This window comes from Papaver somniferum, chromosome 11, assembly GCF_003573695.1.
Source record: "Papaver somniferum cultivar HN1 chromosome 11, ASM357369v1, whole genome shotgun sequence".
NCBI lineage: Eukaryota > Viridiplantae > Streptophyta > Magnoliopsida > Ranunculales > Papaveraceae > Papaver > Papaver somniferum.
The window spans coordinates 126035370-126056412 of NC_039368.1; the positions used below are offsets into that span (position 1 = coordinate 126035370).

Here is a 21043-nt window from a genome sequence, read left to right on the forward strand (position 1 = left end):
CACAACAATCTTTCATCCGATCAATCTTTTCTTAATTTCAATTGATTTCGATTTTCAACCATGAATCCTGATTTTGGTTCTTCTGAGAAAGATATGGAGATGGATGAAATGTTGTATGAAGAAGAGGAAGAAATGTGTATGGAGTTTTTGCGTCAAATGGATGAAGATGCAATTCAAGATAGAAGGAGGCGAAATTTTATGTTGCAATTACAAACGGAGATCATACCAAAGCCTTTAGAGCCATATGAAGTTATGACTAGATGATGGACGTGGCGAGATCAACATTTTTGCCACGACAAGATGAAGCAATTATTTTAATCATGGTTGTGTCTATTCCGTTGAGGAATTTCAGCGACGATTCCGCATGGGCCACAACTTGACGCAAAGGATTATTGCCGAGCTTTGCCAGGTTCAACCTTTATTTAATTATCAGTATGATGCACGCCATGTATCAGGCTCCAATCCCAAACAAAAGGTCACTACGGCGTCCGTATACTATGTTACGGGGTACCAGCGGATTTCACGGATGATTATATCCGTATTGGGAAAATAATTGCCTTTAGGCATCTCAAATTGTTTTGCGAAACAATAGTCGAGCATTTTGGTCCAACCTTTTTAAGAAAGCATACTCAGGAAGATGTTCAAAGAATAACTGCAGAAAATACCGCGAGGGATTTTCCAGGGATGCTAGGTAGTCTTGACTGCATGCACTGGACGTGGAATGCGTGTCCGGTTGAATGGGAAGGCTAATATAAGGATCATTATCCAAAACCAACTATAATTTTGGAAGCCTCAGCTACTTATGATTGTTGGTTTTGTAATGCTTTTTTTGGACTCCCGGGTTCAAATAACGATCTCAACGTTTTGTATAAGTCACCATTGTTTGAATAACTTAAGCATGGGATCGCGCCGCACTTTAATTTCACCATCATCGGTCATGACCACACTTAGGGTTATTATCCAGCAGACGGAATCTATCCAGAATGGTCAACTGTGGTTCAAGCTTATAGTCAGATAGGTTTTGGACCGACGACTTCGAAGGATATGAAGTACTTTAACACAAAACAAATGGAATGCAGAAAGGATGTTGAACACGCTTTTGGCATACTGAAAATAAAGTTTGCCATCATAGCTGGGCCGGCACGCTTTTTTGATCATCAAGAAATGAACAAAATTATGCTGAGTTGCATCATTCTGCATAACATGATCATTGAAAAAACCACACGTGACCCAACCTGGACTAGTTTTCCAGATGAAGATTTGAGGTCGAATCTTGTGGTTCACCATGAGCGTCCGACAAGAGAATATAAACTTGCCACTGACAGAATCCAAAGCCGGGTAATCTATGGACAACTGAGAGAAGATCTAACTAGGCACCTTTGGGATTTAAAAGGAGCAACAGACGATGCGCGTGGGCGAGGCAGAGGAAGATAGATGTTATGTTTCAATTTAGTGTTGTTTATTTTAATTAATGTGTTATTTAATTTAAAGTTGTTTGTTTTTAACTAAACGACTACACTTAAAATTAAAATCAAGGCAATTATATTAAAAGTCATTTTAACTAAACGATTACATTTAAATTAAACTTAACTACTTGGAGTTGTGTTATTCCTGACTACTTGGAGACCCGGTATATGGAGATCTAGTTCCTTCAGGTGAGGAAGCAGGCCCACCATTATGAAAATTCTGCGAGATTGGACCATGTGGTGATCTTGCAGGAATTTGATTACCTTCCAGCAAGTATGGATTAAACTTGTTAAGCAAGTTTCATATTGAAAACCTGCTTTGTGGGATCTTTTCCACTCTTCCCGACATCTTCGTTCCACTTCCGGTTCACTTTCACCACATTTTTTGTTGCGCCACATTTGCATGATCAAAGTTACGTATTCAATAGCGAATGCTGAAATTGTGTGAAAACAATCAGACAACCCTTCGGCATGCATCACGATTATTAATGTTACCGATTTCTTCACAAAATTTTTGGAAAATCTTTCCATTAAAAGTATTATTTTCTTGATAAATACCATTTTATTGATTTGATTTAATGTAAATAATACATAATTCCTACAAATTAACTCGTCTTCATCCATCGTATACTTGACACCACGAATTCTTGTGCTTCTTGGTTGTGATTGTTGTGTATCTTGTTGTGTTCTTGTTGTGTTTCTTGTTGTGTTTCTCGTTGTGATTGTTGTTGTTTTAGTTGTTATGATCGTTGTTGTGTTTGTTGTTATGATCGTTGTTGTGATTGTTACGATGAGGATGCCATATTTGTTAGAAATGAAATTTATAGACATTTTTTTATGGTAGATTGAGTTGATATGAATAGTTGTGTTTGAAACAAAGGAAAAGTGAGTATTGAGATGGTATGAAATTGTTTCACAATTTTGAGGTAGAGAGTAGAGATGAAGAAGGTGTGAGTTTTAAGTTTGAAGATGAGGTGAATTTATAGGGAAACAAAAGGAATAACATCCGCTGGATGACGAGATTGGAAAGTAACTATTGGCGGGTTTGGTCCACATGCTGGAGGGTTTCACTTCAGATGCTGGCGTGTGAAGGAAAAACTGGCGGTTTTGGGTCACACGCTAGCGTTTCTGAAACACACGCCAGCGTTTTTGGTTCAACCGTCCGGTTTTCCATCAAGCGTGCGTGAAATCTTTTGCCTGACTCAACAAACCCTCAACTTTCTTGGTTTTCCCATCTGTTTTTCATGTTTGTTGAGTCCATTGTGGGATCAAAATGAACAAACTACAAGTTTGTTGAGTCCACAAGAACTGCTCTTAGTGGCCATTTTTATAAATACTTGTATTCTTATCCCTTGGGCGCTCGATCATTTTTGATTTACCAGCATCACGGCCAGGGGTGGACCAAGAGCATGGCTTACCGAGGCTCAAGCACCCCTTAGAAACCCAAATGATGTTATTATCACAACCTATTATAAGAATGATTTTTTGGGCACCACTCAATTTTGGAGTGGTACCATGATTTTCATTTTATTAGATTTGGAAGTAATTTAAACCACCCCCTATCCAAATATTCAACCAAATGACAAAATTATCATTTCCGTTTCTGTTTTTTAGAAGAAGTAGAATTAAAGAAGAAGAAGAAGAAGAATAAGAAGAAGAAGAAGAAGAGGGCTTTGGATAAATATTTAAAATTTTCTTTTTCTTGATATGGATGAATTCGAAATGAGTGATTCGAGTGACAGCTCATGCGAATCATAACCTTCATCTCCCAGAGTATTCATTAATCTTCAAAACGATCCAGAAACGAGTTTTTTAATAGATGGTGAATGTATTCTTTCCAAAATTCAATTTGAAGATCATAATGATGGATTTTACCAGCCACAAGCAGAGGATTATGTTCGGGATGCTTAGGCATATTTCTAATTTAGTTTTTCTTATTTGAATTGGGCTAGAATTTCATAAAAATTAAAATTTTATAACTAGATTTGGCTAGGCCAACATGTTCGGCTACCAAATATGAAGAACAGGTAGTCGAAATTATCTGTAAATGTAGTTCGGCTAATGTTTCTGAAGACACAAGTAGTCGAACTTAGCTTTAATGGAGTTTTTTCTTTGTTCTGAAGTATACTGAGTAATGTTTGGTTTACTCGAGTTACCATTTTTATAGCCGAACTTATATTTTGGGGTATACATAGTAATGTTCAGTTACCAACATAAAGTTTCGGCTACGAAAGATAAAAGTTCGGCATTAAAACATAAATGTTCGGTTACTAATATAAAGTTCGGTTAGAAGACATTTTTTGCGATGAAACCGAACTCATCATATAGGCTTTCAGAGAGCAATTCGATTAGTAGAAATTTGTTCCGTCTTAGCCGAACTCAACATATGAGTTTTCAAAAACAAGTTCGATTAGGATAATTTGCGACATAACCGAAGGACTTAACATTTGGTGTTATTTTCAGATGTTCGGTCATGCTGAAGAAGATTTCTTTCTAGCCGAAGTGTTCTTCGTGTACTTCTTTTCTAAAAGTTCAGTTACCAAACTAGGATTTGTTATAAAATTCTCCGAATCGAACTTGCTTCTGTAACTTCTTTTTCAGAATACTTTGTTGATTTTTACTCAAATTTGGTAAAAAGAATTACGAATTTAAAGTAATGGGTTTGTGAGAAAATATCTACAAGTGTACATATTGACTATTAATGTAACGAGGAAGGTTACAGAAAGAGTGAAGAAGAAGAGAAGATTTTTTCTTTTCCGAAACTAGAAATTTCGGCACAGTTTCGTTTTTTTTTTCATGTTAATAATTTTGTTTAGATTAGATATATATGGTTAGGTTTAGTTGGTTATTAGGTTAATTAGAATAGAGTGTAAGTTAGTTATTTTTAAATTTTAGGATACCTTTTATAAGTGCAGGGCAGATAGCCTAACCACATTATAATCCCCACAAAAAGGAGTGGTGAAGGGCCCTCTAAATACACCTCAAACCCTTCCAATATTGGTATCCTGGTTCCGCCACTGATCACGACCAAATGTTAGATTCATTTTATTATAACTATGGTTGATAAAGGATAGGCTTGAAGCCCCTTCTAAATACACCTCAAGCCCTCCAATACTGTTGTCCTGGTTCCGCCACTGATCACGACCAAATCTTTATACCGGTTTACCACTGGAATAAAGGACCAACAGGTTGGAGAAAAATCCAAATGTTATGTTCTTGGAAACTTCGGAGAAGTGGACATATAACTAGTTTACTAGTACCACTAGTCAGTGAAAAAACAAAAACTTCCGAGAAAATAAAAGGAATCTCATGAAACCTGTTGTTATTTTTCTTTGGAAGCAGTTGAGATGGATGAAGTTGTTGACCAATATATAGTTAGGTATAGCTAGCCCATGGAAATCAATGGAGTGAGTGGGTGGGATAATGATGGTGGTAATCATAGGAACCTTCCAAATAGAAAAACCTGAACACTTGAATACATTTCAGAAGAAATTGCACGAGTCAGAAGAACTCACAAGAGTGGGCGCCTTTGATCTGCCCCATAACAGACACCATTTACTTTGTTTTTTTTCTTTCTTATGATCAATTCCACAAAGAATTAAATACCGTTCGTTCGTATTGAATTGAATATAGTTGATGACAGTAGAGACTTGTATAGTGCAGAGAGATATCTTATTAATCACTGACATGTATGTTTTGATCGATAACCAAAATTTGATCCTATTCTTGTTGTTTTTTTATAACAAATCGAATGTGTTTGTTTGTAATCCTTTCCACCAAGAAAATACTAAAGAATATGATTGTAATTCTATTGTTCTTGATCTCTACTAATATTGGGATACAAAAATGATGATCATGGCCCATTTATCTCTTGAGAAAAGCCCATTATGATTCTAAATAAATTTTATCAAGTTTCTATGGTTGATTTCATTTGCAGTTACTGTTGCAGACTTGTAGATGAAGATTGTAATAGTCTTTATAACAGAGGAATGCAACTTTAATATTTTCAGCTTGCATCGTCTACGAATGTTGGTCAGATTATGGGGCAGCTAGTTGTTGTGGTTCATATTTGATCTTCCAGAAAAACGGTATGGGGCATCCTTTTTTATAATCTTTGTCTCTGCATCTAGACTCCAGAAAGTAGCTAGAGAGTTGTGTATTCAATGTGATTGGAAGTTTTAACTGGGGTGCGGTGATTCACATGTTGTAGTGGATTAGATGGACTAGTGTACGTAGAGTAGAAATACCTATACCGTTTAAATCAAACATTTAATTTCAGCATTTAATTACGATGGGGACACTCAGCTAAGCTCAGATCAAGTAAAATACCTATACCGTTTCTAGAACACAAACATTTTTTCTTTGATGAAACTTGGACTGTTTTCATAGAAACAACAGTTCATCATGTGGCCTATACAGTAAGTTGAAAGCTTTGGTCCCTTCACACCTACAGAATCAGATTCCAGCGCCAAACATATGCCAAGTCCTCTCTTTGCATATACAAGTCCTGTCAATTGCGCATGATGGAAGCTTCCCGATAACTTTGTTTCTTCCACCGAATTGTCTATCAATCCAACTTGAGAGTGTGTTAATTCAATTGAACCTGATGTAATTCGTGACATTGTTTTGTAAATATTTTATCAATCGACAGCACCACCATCCGAGCGCTATCTAGATAAAACCATTGTTTTATAAAATTATAATTAAAGCAAGCCGCATGTGATGCAGTCTTATAAGATGCTAAACATTTAAAAATACGAACCTTAATATTAGTTTTCATCTAATTTTGTTGGATTTGTACATGGTTCCTTCTAATCCTACATATATCATCATGTTTATGATCATTACATTAGCATCAACCTTAATGATAAATTGACAATGCATGCCAAACAGGAACGAACGAGTTCACATCGCCAATACTAACGGTACTAATATTCAGATGACTTGGGAGATCATCATGATCCGATTCCCACCTTATTTCTACCGAATAAGGCATATGTCTGAAATGTTGTATCCTTGAAGTGCATAACTTAAACTCTATCAATGACATGAAAAGGCTGCCGACAAAGTAATAAACAGGACTGTATAAATATAATGCTGTTTGTTCATCGATCATAATACCCTATGCCTATGGATTTCTGATAACATTTTTAAGATTTGTGTTTTGTCGAAAAAATAAAAATAAAAACCAGATTTGGAGGTAATGATGAAGCAATGATGAAACAAACCCTTACTATCTCTCTCACTCAGTGAGTCAGACGAAAGACAGAGAGAGAATCTAAACAGTCAAGAAACTTCATCATTACACCAATCTGCTATTCAAGAAAAAAACACAAACCTAATAAATCTATCACACAAGAAAATAAAATCAAATAGAAATTTAAGGAAACCCACCCACAAACCTGAGATCTGCATCAAGATGATGGATCAGTGAGAGTGAGAGAGATGTCGATTAGGATACCTGTAATTGGGGGGAATGAAGCCTGGTCCGACGGCACCAACATAATAAAAACAAAGATCGACTGATAGTAAATCGATCGTTAGTAATCATCAATGTCACTATTGATTCTGGATCTGATGATTTCAAGTAAATCAATCATGAAAGAAGATGATGAGTTGGTGGCCTCGAGCCAAACAACATTCCCCTCAAAAGACAAAAGCATCCATCCCCTGTTGGATTTCTCTTCCTCACTTCATCTTCATCGTTTAGTTCTTGGATATATCTCCTTGTTCTTGATTTTATATTCTTTTCTTTGAAACCAGAATAACCCAAGAGATGCGCCTTAGTTTAAGGGGGGAAGTGAGATACGGAGAAAGCAGAGAGAATGGGAATCGTGTGCTCAATTCTTTCTTCTTCATATCATATAAGAATTGATTTTGTTCTTAGTGTTTGGTGTGTGTGTGTGAGCAACAAGGAAAAGAAAAGAGTCTTTTTAAAGAAGAAAAAGTCTGATCAGAGAAAGAAAAAAGAGATGATACCATTAAAAGACGGGGGTGGTAGGGTTTGATGGTAGTAAAAAGAGACAAAACGCCCTCTGCAGACCAGACCCAACAGATGGGCTCCATAATATGAGACCACCAACCCATGCACTGCACCACCACTCATATGGAGGAGCTGCTCTTGAATGCACCATTCACTAGTCACCTCTCTAACTACATCAATTTATCACCACCAAAGGCAAACATTTCATTTTGCAAAAAACATTCCATCCTTGTAACCATCCATCATCTACAAATAAGCAAATACAAAAGAAATTGTATAAAACAATCATATTCAGACGAGCCAGTTGAGTCAGATAATAAAAATCATATGCAGACGAGCCAGTTGAGTCAGAAATAAATAAATAAGTACTTGGTGCGAAACAGTTGATTTTTGATTGATTTTTCATGGCTAGCCATTGTTTGTGAATAATAGGCACATGAAATGTACAATCACTTTGCTACAATGAAGCCCAAACTCCATCACTAGCACTTACAAATGGGTAATTAATTCGGTTTTTCAATTTTTAATTTTCGTTTTCGCAAGAGACACTTTTGACTAGATATAACACCTTAGCTACTATAACAACAGCTTTTAGGGACATAATCAAATCAACGATACACATGAAAAGTGGTACTACACTGATACTAAAAATTATTGATAACTGATTTTTGGTACTGAATTAATATGATACAGTAGTATCTACATGGTTGGCAAGACATCTCCATCGAAAAATCAAACACTTAGCCATTTTCAAGGGGATTTCACATGTGGGCAGTGTTACGATTTAGGATGCCTCATAAAAGTAGACCTTGATTTGATCAAAAACAAAACAAGAAGTGGACCTAGACTGGAAAATAAAAATATGAACTAGTTAATTACTACTAGTAGTAGTACAGTAAACAACAACAACCTATCCAAAAAGGAATCTCACAACATTTGTAATCTTTTCTTTTACTCTGGGAGCAGTTGAGTTTGCTGCATGTTGACCTTAACCATAGAAGAGAAGAAGAAGAAGAAACTAAGAGAGAGCCCGTTGTAATCGATCGAGGGATAATGATGGTGGTAATGACTAATGAAAGAAAGCAACCAGACACAAAAACCAAAAACCATCAGAAGAAATTGCATGAGGAGTCAGAAACTCAGTCTCAGACAGAAGTGGGGGTGGTTGAGTCTTGTTGTTGATCTGCCCAATAACAACCACCATTTATTTTAATCTCTATTAAAATATTTAATGAAACAACAAAAAAACAAGCTGAAATCGGATCCTAAACACAATTTGAATCACTTGCCAACAGAATGAAGAGATTTTTTGGTCACTGACAGTTTTCTCTTTTCCTTCTTTTTAGATTAGTGAATCAAATATAATCCTACTGTTGTTGTAGATTTTAGAAAATCGAATGTGTTTGTAAATTCTATATGAGTGGAAGAAATCACATTTTGCTGCCTCTTGAAAATACATGATTCTTCAAGAAATCTTTTCTTGTTGATGTGATGTGTAACAATACTATGAGACTTGTCCTTGAAGAATGATACAGTAGTAGTAGTAGTAGTAACATTTGCTAGCTAGGCTACTATTTTGTGTATGAATGAATTTACTCGAAATGCTAACCATGAATTCTACCTAGAGACTATAAATATAAATTTGTGTAAGTTTTCTAGCTAGCAGTAGCACACTCACTTGTCACATTTCAATCTTGATAGATAGTGTGTAATTCCATCATCAGACTTGGTAAATTTTGAGTTGAGCAGTCTGTTGTTCAACTGCTGGTCTGGTCAATGCTCACTTTTACTATGTAACACTATGAAGCACTATATCTTTGTCTGCTATGCCATTCTTTGAGAGATGATGCACATTCAATGTGATTGGGAAATTCGAAACTTTTGAGTAGGGTTTTAGGTTTTGTGGGAGGTGGTAAAAAAACAACAAGAAAGAAAGAAAAACATAATTTGATTATGATTTCCGCACGGAAGTAAAAAGGTTACTGTGTTTTTTACACTTGCAGAGGAAATTTTGATTTTTCACCTTTTCCCAAAAAATTGAATGCTCTTAAATTTGAATTCAGTATTTATAACGAGTGTGACACTTCCATCCTCCTTCGATCTTCTTCCTCTCCTCAGTCCCCTTCTGCTCTGCGTAATTCCCTTGTTCCCAAGGCAACTCAGGTCTGGGCAGGACAGGCCAGGCAGGCAGCCACGCCAAGTAAACCACACAAGAAAATGATGTGTCCTGTATGATGTGAGTTATGGCATTTCTATTATCAGGAAATGTTGCTATTTACTCTTTGTTTGTCCTGCCTGTGGTCGTCTAGCTAGTGATGGCGCATTTCAGTAAGAGTTGCCAATAAATTAATGATTATGGGCAGCTCTTTCTTTCCCTCCTTCACACGGTACCGCCAGACACCGCCACACACGCGATGTATGAAAAGAGAGAGTTGAGATTCTTCTTCTTCTCTCTAATTCTAATTCCTTTGGTACTACAGACATATATACTACTAACCTTCTTCAACGACAATCAAAAGGTGTGTAGATGATTAGTTAAAAAACTGAAAAAGCTAGGCCTTTTGACTTATTTAAAATTCACCAACTAAAGGATATTAGAAAGTAAAACCCACTACTGATATGAATATACAGTAGTAGACGTAGTGCTGTGCACATCTCTCTATGTATGTTATGTCTCTGTAAAATGGTATGAATGCAGTGGGGAAAGAACATGCAGCAGCTATATTACTTTACTACAGTAATAAACAATCACAGATGTACCTTATTCACATACATGCATGACATCTTTCTTCTATTACAGTAAGTGTTCATATTCATTGCGAAGAAAGAAAATCTTTGATATCTTGAATCAGTGCTTTTCAGCGAGTTGCATGGGACTTTTTATTGGTAACACCGTCTCTAAACCACTTTATACTCCGTAACTACGTTGCCACATTGGAGGTGATGAAACTCAGTATAAAGTATAGGATCTAAATTAACTTGAATTTGAGCTTATATTGTTTGGATTAATGCTTTTGTTCTTAAATATATGTAAATGAATCATATTCCACAATGCATATGCCAAAAAATAACTAGTTTTCATTGGCATTAAGTATATTACATTAATCTGACAATGGCATTTTCGAGTTAATATAATCAGTTCATTTCAGAAAGGGAGAAAGAGGGAACAAGAAGGAGACTCAACTATAGTCTATAGAAATAATTAATGGGTAAAAGTATTACGTGTAGGCCTTCTTCTCTATGAGTTTCGTCAATCACTAACTAAAGAGAAATGAGAAAAGACTAGCACCATTCATCAAATCAATTATTCATCAATAAGCACCTACCTATATATCTATGCTAATTGCTATGATATGCTAGTAGATAGCTAAGTTAAAAGGTAAGGAGAAGAAGTGGACTTGGCCAGGGATCATGGTTGATTGGTTGCATTCATGTAAATGTTGAGACCTCATATCAAAGTAAAATACTACTTTATAAACATGAATTGTGTGGTACTGCATTTGGAATTTAGGGACCATGTACGTTCCTACACATAATCAACAGGCATTAAGTAATGAGGGGACGGACCAACTCTACAAGGACAAAAGAGAGAGTTAATTAGCTGGAAGGAAACGTATTCCATTAATCAGTGAGATCTTATATGGACTTGCTAAGACAATACTTTGTTTACCACATTAGGACGTCCGGTGGTGGGGAAGGGTAGCCGGACACGCATCCATTTGATGTAAAATCAGTCAAATTACCAAAAGCTTAGTATAAACAGGTTATTTTGGGTTTGCAGCATTATGCTAGCTCTAGAGTCTAGTCTGCCAGACTATATTTTCCATATCTGGGCTGGGTTTGGCTTATGTTTTCGGCTTCAAAAGAATTGATATATCATGGAGGACTAGGAGTGGACAAGTAAGAGTACTGCTGCCAGCAGATTTTATTTCCCCAGAGAGTAAGAAACAGATAAAAGACAGTGTTTTCACTCAACATTCTACTTTTTACCTGTTTTGGTTGCTGTTGCCTGTTTGGTTTCCGCCGACTAGGTAACCCAAACACCAACACAACCCACACCTTGCTTCTTATCCTCACTCACAGCGGCACCCTTACCAACACACACGCAATGTCATGTAACTCTTTTGTAGTATGAATGAATATATATAGCCTAGGCACACTTTTCTACTTAAAACCCTATTACCCTATAGTACATTATAACTCTCTGAATTGGTTACTGCAATGGTGAAGAATAAAACTGCAGCTACATATATATATATATGTACAGTATGCATAAACCGGTCCTTAATGCATATTAATACGCCACTCAGTAAGTAACTAGCTAGTTCACATATGGCCATGATCTGTGATCTCGTAACCGACCAGACAAATGAATTATTGATTAAAAGGTCAATCAATGATTAAAGGGGTTCAATAAAAAGTGACTCAAATGGTCAAGTTTTTTTTTAAAGCCCAATGACTCAACAGTAGTACCACATGTACTGGACTGTCAACCAATTAGCACCTACCTATATTGCATCTAGCTAAGGCTAACTAGTGAAGAAAAGATGGAATGTCATGAAAAAAGAGCTACATGTCTACAATCAACTAGGCAACTAGCAGAAATAGTCTTTGACATGCTTTTGGTAATTGGTCAACATGCACTTTCACCTAAAATGAAATGAATCAGAGATGGAATGGATTTCAGTTTTGATTGTACTACTATTGATAATTGAACTTTTGGGACCATAAAGAGTTAAAGAATCAACTCAATCAAGGATCAAACTCATCAAGGATTCAAGAATGCAACAAGTTACTATAAAGATCATGGATGGGCCTGATTTAGCTAGATGCACAAAAAGGAAGTGGATTTCCTCAGTGTGATACCAAATATTCCGCTTCAAAAGCCTAACACTCAAATTAAGTTACTTGAGCTCTATAATATTGTGCCAATATGCTTCTTGAGTTGAGAGACTGACCACTGAAACTAGTTGAAAGTTCACAAGAAATGTGAAAAAACAATGAACAATACTATAAGTCAGTTAGTCGTGCTTTCAGGCCATCAGACTCGACTATCGCCCCGTTACCTTTAGAAGACAGACAAATATTATCAAAGCAGCTAGCCAGTAAATTAAAATGTGCCTCATGGTAGATCCTAGGCACAGGGTAGATTTTATGGCTAGACATTTGGGGTTAAGATGCAGATTTTAGATCACAAGAATTTTTCCCAAGTCACATTGCATTGAAAATTCTAACAGGGGGTTAGTCGTGGGAGTGTTCGAGAGATTTTAATGTTTTTAGGTTTTCTCATGTTAGCCCTGAGGGAGTTTGAGGGAGTCTCTCCAAATCTCCGTTAGTCGTGGGGGAGTTTAGAGGAGTCTCCTAAACTCTCTAAAAAATACCTGTTAGTCGCTGGGGAGTTTAAAAAAAGCTCTTGAACTCCCTGTTAGTCATAAAATCCTACAATACTAGGGAGTTGGTTGCTTTGGGGAGTTCGAAGGAGTTTTTAGTGTATTTTGGTCTCACAACAAATCTCTCAAAAGAGTAGAGATTTGGGAAGGAGTTTGGTGCGTAGAAAACCATAGGAGAAAGAAGAGGAAACGTTTTTTTCCAGGTATGTTTTTTTTTTCTTTGATCTCCATGATTGTTTATAATAGTTTGATTTGTATACTATTTTGATTGTTTTTCATATCTTTTATCTTCATGATTGTTTATTTTGATTGTGTGTATAGCTTTTTTTTTGTGGGTACTCTCTCTCTGTCAAAACCCTAATTTGTGGTTCAAAAGATCTTGGTAAGAAATTGCATGATTTGATTATAATGATATCTTTAAATTCAACCGTTGGAATATGATGAAATTTGTGTATGTCGTAGTTTACCTTGTTATAGAAGTACAGTAAAATTTTCACGCGGATCAGGTCACGTTTGCTACTGCAAAGATTGCACAATATATGACTATGGTCTGCTGAGTTTAAATCCCGAATAGGGGACTGATTCCTATTTATCTCATTCTCCGCTTATCGGACAAAGCTGAAATTTTAGTATGATGTTTGTATATATGAAGGTTTCCTACTGTAGAAATTTCATGAAGTTCTGATCACTTTAGGTATACCAAAGTGTGAGAAATCCGGAACTGAATTTTGTATGCACGTATTGAAAGTAGTCGGGTTCTGAGTAATGTATCCTTTTAATGAACCGTTGGAATGCTATGATTTTTGAGTGTGTTGTGGAATATTGAGTTTTAAGTGTACCGTAAAAATTTCAAGAGGATCAGGTAAGTATTAGTATTGCAAAGATTGGACAATCTGAAACTGTGTTTTGGTGAAACAGAATTCCTTTATAGGTATCTTCATAATTTGTTATGTCATCATGAATTAATTGGCTTGCTACTTTGCATGGGTGTCATTGAGAATCACTATCACTTGTTAAGTCCTCTTATTTAGACACATACTTCTCTTCTATTCTATATGCCAAAGTTCAATACAGTGGCGTACTTCATTCCGTATTGGCGTGTTTTAGCCAATTCATACGATGCTTTTGTTGCAAGGAGTTGCTAAGGGATTTTCTTTGATTAACAATTTGGCTAAGTAGCTCTGCGTGTTAGTACTGTGTAATCTAGTATCACATTTTTTTATCATGTTTACATTAGACTGTTTGGTGTTATTACTATCCTTACTTTGTTAAGTTCTAGTATTAGTCTAAGTACTAATGTAGCTAACATGTCACACCATAGAATGGAAAAATCCAGCCAACCTGCTGAAAACAACAAGAAGAAAAAGAATGTTAGGAAGAATAAAAATACGGAACCGGAAACGGAAGTGACTACGAATTACAAACAATTGACAACTCGAGAGACTGAGAAATTATTGGAACTGTTGGTAGAAGCTACACTTGAGAAGAAGAAAGACACTAGTGGATGTTTTACTAAGAGAATAGTGGAAGAGGAGATACTTCCAAAACTTAACCAAGCATATGGTTGTGACAAATATTTTGAGAACTATAAAGGGAAACATAGATGGCTGAAGACTAGATTTGGTCAATACCAGGATTTGTTTAAATCTTGTACTTCTGGATTCGGTTGGGATGATGCTAACAAGATGATTACTGGATCCGACGAGATGTGGAACAATTACTTTGAGGTATGTGTGTTTTACTTACTGAAAACTAAATTTGATATTTTTTTCTTCTATTTTGTGAAGAGTTCTAATTCATGCTTTATCCTTTATTTATTTTTTGTATGTTAACAGAGCCATCCAAACCAAACTAACTTAAGGGAAGATAATGGTAAAGACTATGGTGACTTGCTTATTGTTTTTGGAAATAAATGTGCTTCTGGAAAAGTTACAGTTGATCTTACCCATGAGGGTACAAGTGCTAGAACCTGTGATAAGGAAGATGAACAAGATGATTACTTCGATGTTGATTATACTCAACGAGAGCAATATGATAATGCTTTTAACGTATCATACGTGGGATATGTCTTAGAGGAAAGTGATGAACAAGATAAAGATGAAACTCAAGATATGAACACAAAGAAAATTCCTGTCAGAAAAACGACACCAAAGAAAAGACCAAGGTGTGACATTGGTGACTCTTCTACATCAACTAATCCTACTGGGCAGTCTGATTATCTAGAGAAATTGATTGCCAACAGTTCATCGATTGCTTCTTCTATTGATTCAATGCATGATCTTATTGCGAAAGAGAAAGAAGACCGCAAAATTGAAAAAGAAATGCGCAGAATTGATAAGGATAAGAAAGATAACCAAGTATGGGATCTTGTTTATGGCATGAATGAAATTTCTTTGGAAGATAAGATGAAAGTAATTGAAATGCTGGACAACAATCACAAGAAGAACTTATTCATACGTTTTACTCCTGAAGAGAGAAAGTTGTGGATTGGTTCAAAGTTAAAAGCATAAACCTGTCATCTTTGCAAGTTTCTATTAGGTTTAATGGGCTTTTAGAGTTACAACATTTGATCGTTTTTCTTCATAACTATTAATATTTATTTTTTCTTTTCTCCTAGTTGAGAACTTATTGTTATGGATTGATTGCTACTAATTTTTATGGGTTGGCATCTTTATGGTTATTATGATTGAATTTATGAACTTTATATTTTATATGCTTATTTTCTATATACATATACTTTTATGCTTTTGAAATAATGATGATTCTAATAAAAAAAAGTACTTTTATCATCTTTTTAGGTGAACATGTCTGATTTGGATTTATCTACTGATAGTGAAGATGAAGCCTTTGATACAGAAGAAGAAAGCAGTGATGATGAAGAGGTAAGCAGCAATAATGAATTTGAACTATCCATATTTTTGAATATACTTTCAGCGGTGCATTCATGGTTGATGGATATAATCAAGCAATTGCAATACATACAAAGTCAGCGTATTGAAAGACCAATGAGACGCCCAGTTACTTTGTTTGGATATAACTATATAAGGAGATTTTTGCGTCAAGACCCAGAAGACTTTCGAAGAAGTTATAGGATGTACCCTGATATTTTTCTAAAATTATGTTGTATCATTATGTGATACAAGATGTGTTTCTATTGAAGAAATGCTTGGTACATTTTTACTCGTTGTTGGCCAAAGTTCACGATATTGCACAATACGTGACACATTTGGTCGCTCTCGGTGGACAGTTAGTAAAAACTTCAACAGGATGTTGCGAGCTTTAAATTCTATAGCTCCGAGGATGATGGCTAAGCCAACAAGTGCAACTCCATTTAAAATTCGTGAGAGTACACGATTTTATCCTTACTTTAAGGATTGAATTGGATCTATGGACGGTACACATATCCCAGCAATGGTAGAGAAAAGAAATGCAGCCGTTTATCGGAATCGACATGGAATTACATCTCAAAATGTGTTAGCGGTTTGCAACTTCGACTTGGAGTTCATATACGTGCTCAGTGGATGGGAAGGGTCTGCTCATGATTCGAAAATACTTAACGATGCAATGACAAAAAGAAATGGACTGAAAATACCGCAAGGTAATTTTACTTTTATCTAATGTGAAGTTTTGAGTTTTTTGGTTAAGTTATATTCGGGTTCTACTTGACGAAGTTTTCTTTTTGTGTTTTATTCAGGTAAATATTACTTGGGGGATGGTGGGTTTGCAAACCGACGATATTGTTTAACACCATTTCGTGGCCAACGTTATCATTTGAAAGAATTTTCTGGTACGGGTAATCATGCGAAAAAGGCTGAAGAATTATTTAACATGCGTCATGCTTCTTTGAGGAATGTAGTTGAAAGATTGTTCGGTGTTGTGAAGTCTCGTTTCTTGATCTTTAAGTCTCAACCTCCATTTCCGTATCAGGTGCAAGCGGAGATAATGACAGCTTGTGCAGGCCTACACAACTTCTTACGAAAAGAATGCCGTTCAGATGAGTTTCCGGTCGAGGAAGAGGAAGAGGAAGATAGCCATCCATCAACGCTTGTAAATGACGATGAAATTTTGACACAACAAACTCAAGAACAACAACGTCAAGAAGCTAATGCATGGAGAAAGAGTATAGCGGATGATATGTGGGAAAATGTTCGTGAACAAAGGGAGTTAGAATTGTATGGAGACCGTTAAATTGAAGGGAAAAAAATTATCTCGTTGCACAAAATAACATACTATTGATACAGAGATATGATCATTTTCATTTATTTTTTTCTTTTGATTAAAGATCAATGTTTTTTGCAAATAAGGGTTTATTGTTTCTTAAAAGAGAATGAGTTAGGAGTGAACTCTCTCAAACTCCCCCAAACTCCCCCAAACTCCCTCTAATAAACTCTCTCAAACTCCCTACATTCCCCCAAACTCCCTGAACTCAAAAACACAAAACTCTCTCAAACTCCCTACACTCTCTCAAACTCTCTCAAAATCCCTGAGATTTAAAATACACTCAACTCCCCCGAAATCACTCGAGGACTAACCCCTGTAAGTAACAAAGGAAAGGCTCAAAATCAATTGCATATAGGACTGGAGGTACAATTGGAGTGGACTGGGGAAATTTTGGACCTAATTGCATATTCTGGGGTCTCAAGACAGGAGGTTCAGGTCACGGGTCTATTCAGAATCATGCGGCAAACTTCGGATCACATGGCATACGTTATGATGAAATTGGAGATTCCAGCGTTGGGTACAAAGTCTTGTCATATTAATAAGGAAATGCTTATCAAGTTTACTATCCTGGATATGATTTGCTTTTTTAAGCAGTAAAACTTTCTTTAAAACATGCATGAGTCACTTAATTCCCCAACCAAAGCTTTTATGTGTTGCATTAGATGAGATAAGATCAATCATAATGATGAGTGTGTTGTTCTAAAATGCATGACTATTAATTATCTGATCAATGATCATTTCCAAAACCTGAATACCTACAACTCTGGTATACTCAACATCCTTACCTTACAAAAATGAACAAGAGTTTAAGCAAAAAGATCATCGAAAAAAGTATACCACCAAACTTGTAAGAAAGTTTTTCAAAGCCGGTGTCTTATAATTCCCACCACATTCATCATTACACGAAAACCCTACGAATAGAATGTGAAAATATGTAAACCATCTTATCTGCCTTCCTCGCTTCGCCAAATCAGGTATCGAAACCTAAAAATGGAATCCCATCTTGTTGTTTCTTTTTCACTCCCCCACCACCACACCACCTAAACAAAGTTTAGGCCACCACTCAACTTCTCAGAAACAACATGAGGGTTTAAGTAAAGTTTTTACACAAGAAAAGTAGTACACAAAACTTTCTCTTTTTTGAGTTTTTTAGGTCCCGATTAGACAATAACTAGTAGTTCTACGACGCGTTTCCTACATGACAAACTCGAGTTCTCTACTTCCATCGATTAAGACCTCCTCCACCTATCAATGGCTTTTGTTTCATTTCCTGTTCTGGATTGAGTTTCTAGGTTTCTAACTCATGGAAAAACGAAGAAACTAAAGCAACATACTAATCAACTTTTACGGCGCGAAAACAAAAACCAACTGCTACAAGTCTATATATTATAGTGATGTTACGTACAGTTTCCAGGAGCAATGGATGAGGATCCCCATTTTCATATCAAGTGTTTTCTTTACAAGAAAGTTACAAAATTATTGTACAACTACTAAGTTAAGTTAAGATATCTATAAGACACGTCTAAAGTTCGATAATCTTAAAGACAAAAGCTAAGGGCTAAGCAAAATCAATTTTGTTGTTGATAAGAGAATTGATTGATCATCAGTCTGTCTCGATTGTTATGATCGCTGAATTTAGTTTTGAAATTGACACTCTTCCCATCTCGCTGTTTTCATTTAAATCGTTCAAAATGCTACAAACTAAACCGCCCTCAAACTCACGTCAACACTGTTGTTTCATATGCAAACAATTTTTGTGACTTGACAACACCTTCCTCGATGACAAATGATACAAATGTACCACCTAAACTATACTTGATTTAGATATCTTACACGTAATTTTTTTTGTATATTTTCCTGTCCAGAACTGGTAGTGATGCTGCTAGATAAAAAATTCTCTATCGATAAAGAAAAAAAAACAAGGTCGTAACTCGAATAAAAAGAAATGATACGATTGACCTGAATTCAAAACTCGCACCAAATTGTTTACCGATCAAAAACAAAAAAAATGTTGGTAACTCGGATAAAGAAAAATAATACGTGTGATCTGAGTTCGAAACTCGTCGGCACCAAATTCTTTACTGATGAAAAAAGAAAAAGTTAAGTCGGTGAGATAATAATTAAAAAAAGAATTATATAGGATAAAAAAAGAAATGATACAGGTGACCTAAGTTAAAAACTCGTCGGCACCAAATTTTTTATCGATAAAAAAAAACTAGGTTGATAATTCGGATTAGAAAAATGATACGAGTGATATGAGTGCGAAATTCTTATCACCAAATTCTATTCCAATAAAAAAGAAAAAGCAAGGCCGGTGATTTGGATAAAAAAGAAAACAAATAAAAATACTAGGTCGTTAATTCAAAAAAAGCGAAATGATCCGAGCGATCTGAGTTCGAAATTCATCAGCACCAAAAAATTTACGTATCGAAAACATAAAAATGAACAACTAGGTTGATAATTCGGATAAAGGAAAACGATATAAATGATATGAGTTTGAAACTTTTCGGCACAAAACTGCTTGCAGATAGAAAAGAAAAAGCCTGTTCGGATTAAAAAAAATATTAACTTGTTTTGAACAAATATTACTAGGCCGATGCACTATAATAAAATGGTAAAGTAACCTGAGTTCGAAACGTGTTAGCATCAAATTCTCTATCGATAAAAAAAAAAAAAACTAGGTCGGTAACTTAGACAAATAAAAATCATAGGAGTGTCCTGAATTCAAAACTCGTCGGTACAAACTCTTTACCGATAAAAAAAGAAAAACTAGGCCGGTGAATCGGTGAACCAGCTAGGCCATGGGGCAATTGCCCTCCATTTATTTATTACCTGGAGATACATTTTGGCTCCAACCCTACCCTTAACATACATGGGGCAAGAGGTGGCCGACACATGTAAGGTATCCTCTCTCTCCTTGAATGGGCCCTATGGCTCTGGCTATGGGATGCTGCACCAGTTATGATAGTGACAACTACACGTTTCTACTGTCAGGTCATCATCCCCTTCTCGATATCTCCACGTTAATCCACATCCTTGTCGACACGTTGCCCAGAAGATAAAACCAGTGGGCCCCACAATAAGAAAAAAAAGAAAAGAATGTTCTTACCATCAGACACTTGTCGAGGCTGCATTGGGGTAAAAATGGACACCTTGACACTGGAACATTGTCTTAAGCAACGCAAACTTATTCAATAGGTTAACATATTACTTTCACATTTTCCCTTCAAGACTGAAAAAATGCTTCTTAGATTATATTATCATTAGGGAAGAAAATTAAGGATTAATTTAAACTCAGTATTATTATTGTTAAACAATTCCTGATCCGATCCATGGGTGCGACTGGACAGTGGAGATTCCAGTAACGCTCGTCGTGATCTCCGCCAGTTGGCTCGGTGTCAAAACGCCAAAAATAATATTAGGTGTGTTTTGCATGCTGTTTAGAAGCACATTGTTTATTATACTATATATACTACCAGAAGAGTTGAACTTTAGAGCAACATTTTTGAACAAAAATTGAATGCCTTCATCAAGAGATTATAATGGTGCGTAAGCGAATTAGTCGAAGAACTCAAGGATGTAATAAGAAAATTGAGCAAAGAAACAAAAACGAGAGACAATGACAGAAAATAATTTAGAAAGCAAGAAGAAGATGATATGGAGGGAAGGAGAGAGACCCACACGATAAGAAAAACAAAGTTAAAAAAGTTAAAAGGCTTCAAGGCAATGGCTGGTTATATCACAAAGTTGGTAAGAAAAAAACTAGAGATAGAGCCATAGGGATAGAGGGTGAGAGAAGATATTTGATTCCATTGGTCTGGTTTTTGGACCCCAGCAGCACCACCACCACCTAGACAGACACACCCTCTCCTAACTTCATTTACCCTGTTTCTCCCATACCCTCCTCCCTCATCTTATATCTCTTCATCTTCCTCTTCTGCAATTCTACTACTACTACTACCCCATGAGTTTTGGTATAAATC

The 21043-nt window shown here is 36.0% G+C and overlaps 1 protein-coding gene and 1 long non-coding RNA gene across 2 annotated transcripts; one reads left to right on the forward strand and one right to left on the reverse strand.

Moving 5' to 3' along the window:
• Positions 1-5716: 5716 nt before the first annotated feature.
• LOC113323680 lies at positions 5717-7353 on the reverse strand. The gene is made up of 2 exons (XR_003347771.1): positions 6869-7353; positions 5717-6137 (listed from the first exon to the last, which is right to left on the reverse strand). It is a non-coding gene; the product is annotated as an uncharacterized LOC113323680 (long non-coding RNA).
• An 8993-nt stretch (positions 7354-16346) lies between these two features.
• Positions 16347-16979, forward strand: LOC113323402 (the record flags this gene model as incomplete). The annotated part of the gene is made up of 2 exons (XM_026571703.1): positions 16347-16407; positions 16534-16979. Coding segments are annotated over 2 exons (507 nt in total), but the record flags the coding sequence as incomplete, so codon positions are not given.
• Between the last annotated feature and the right edge of the window lie 4064 nt (positions 16980-21043).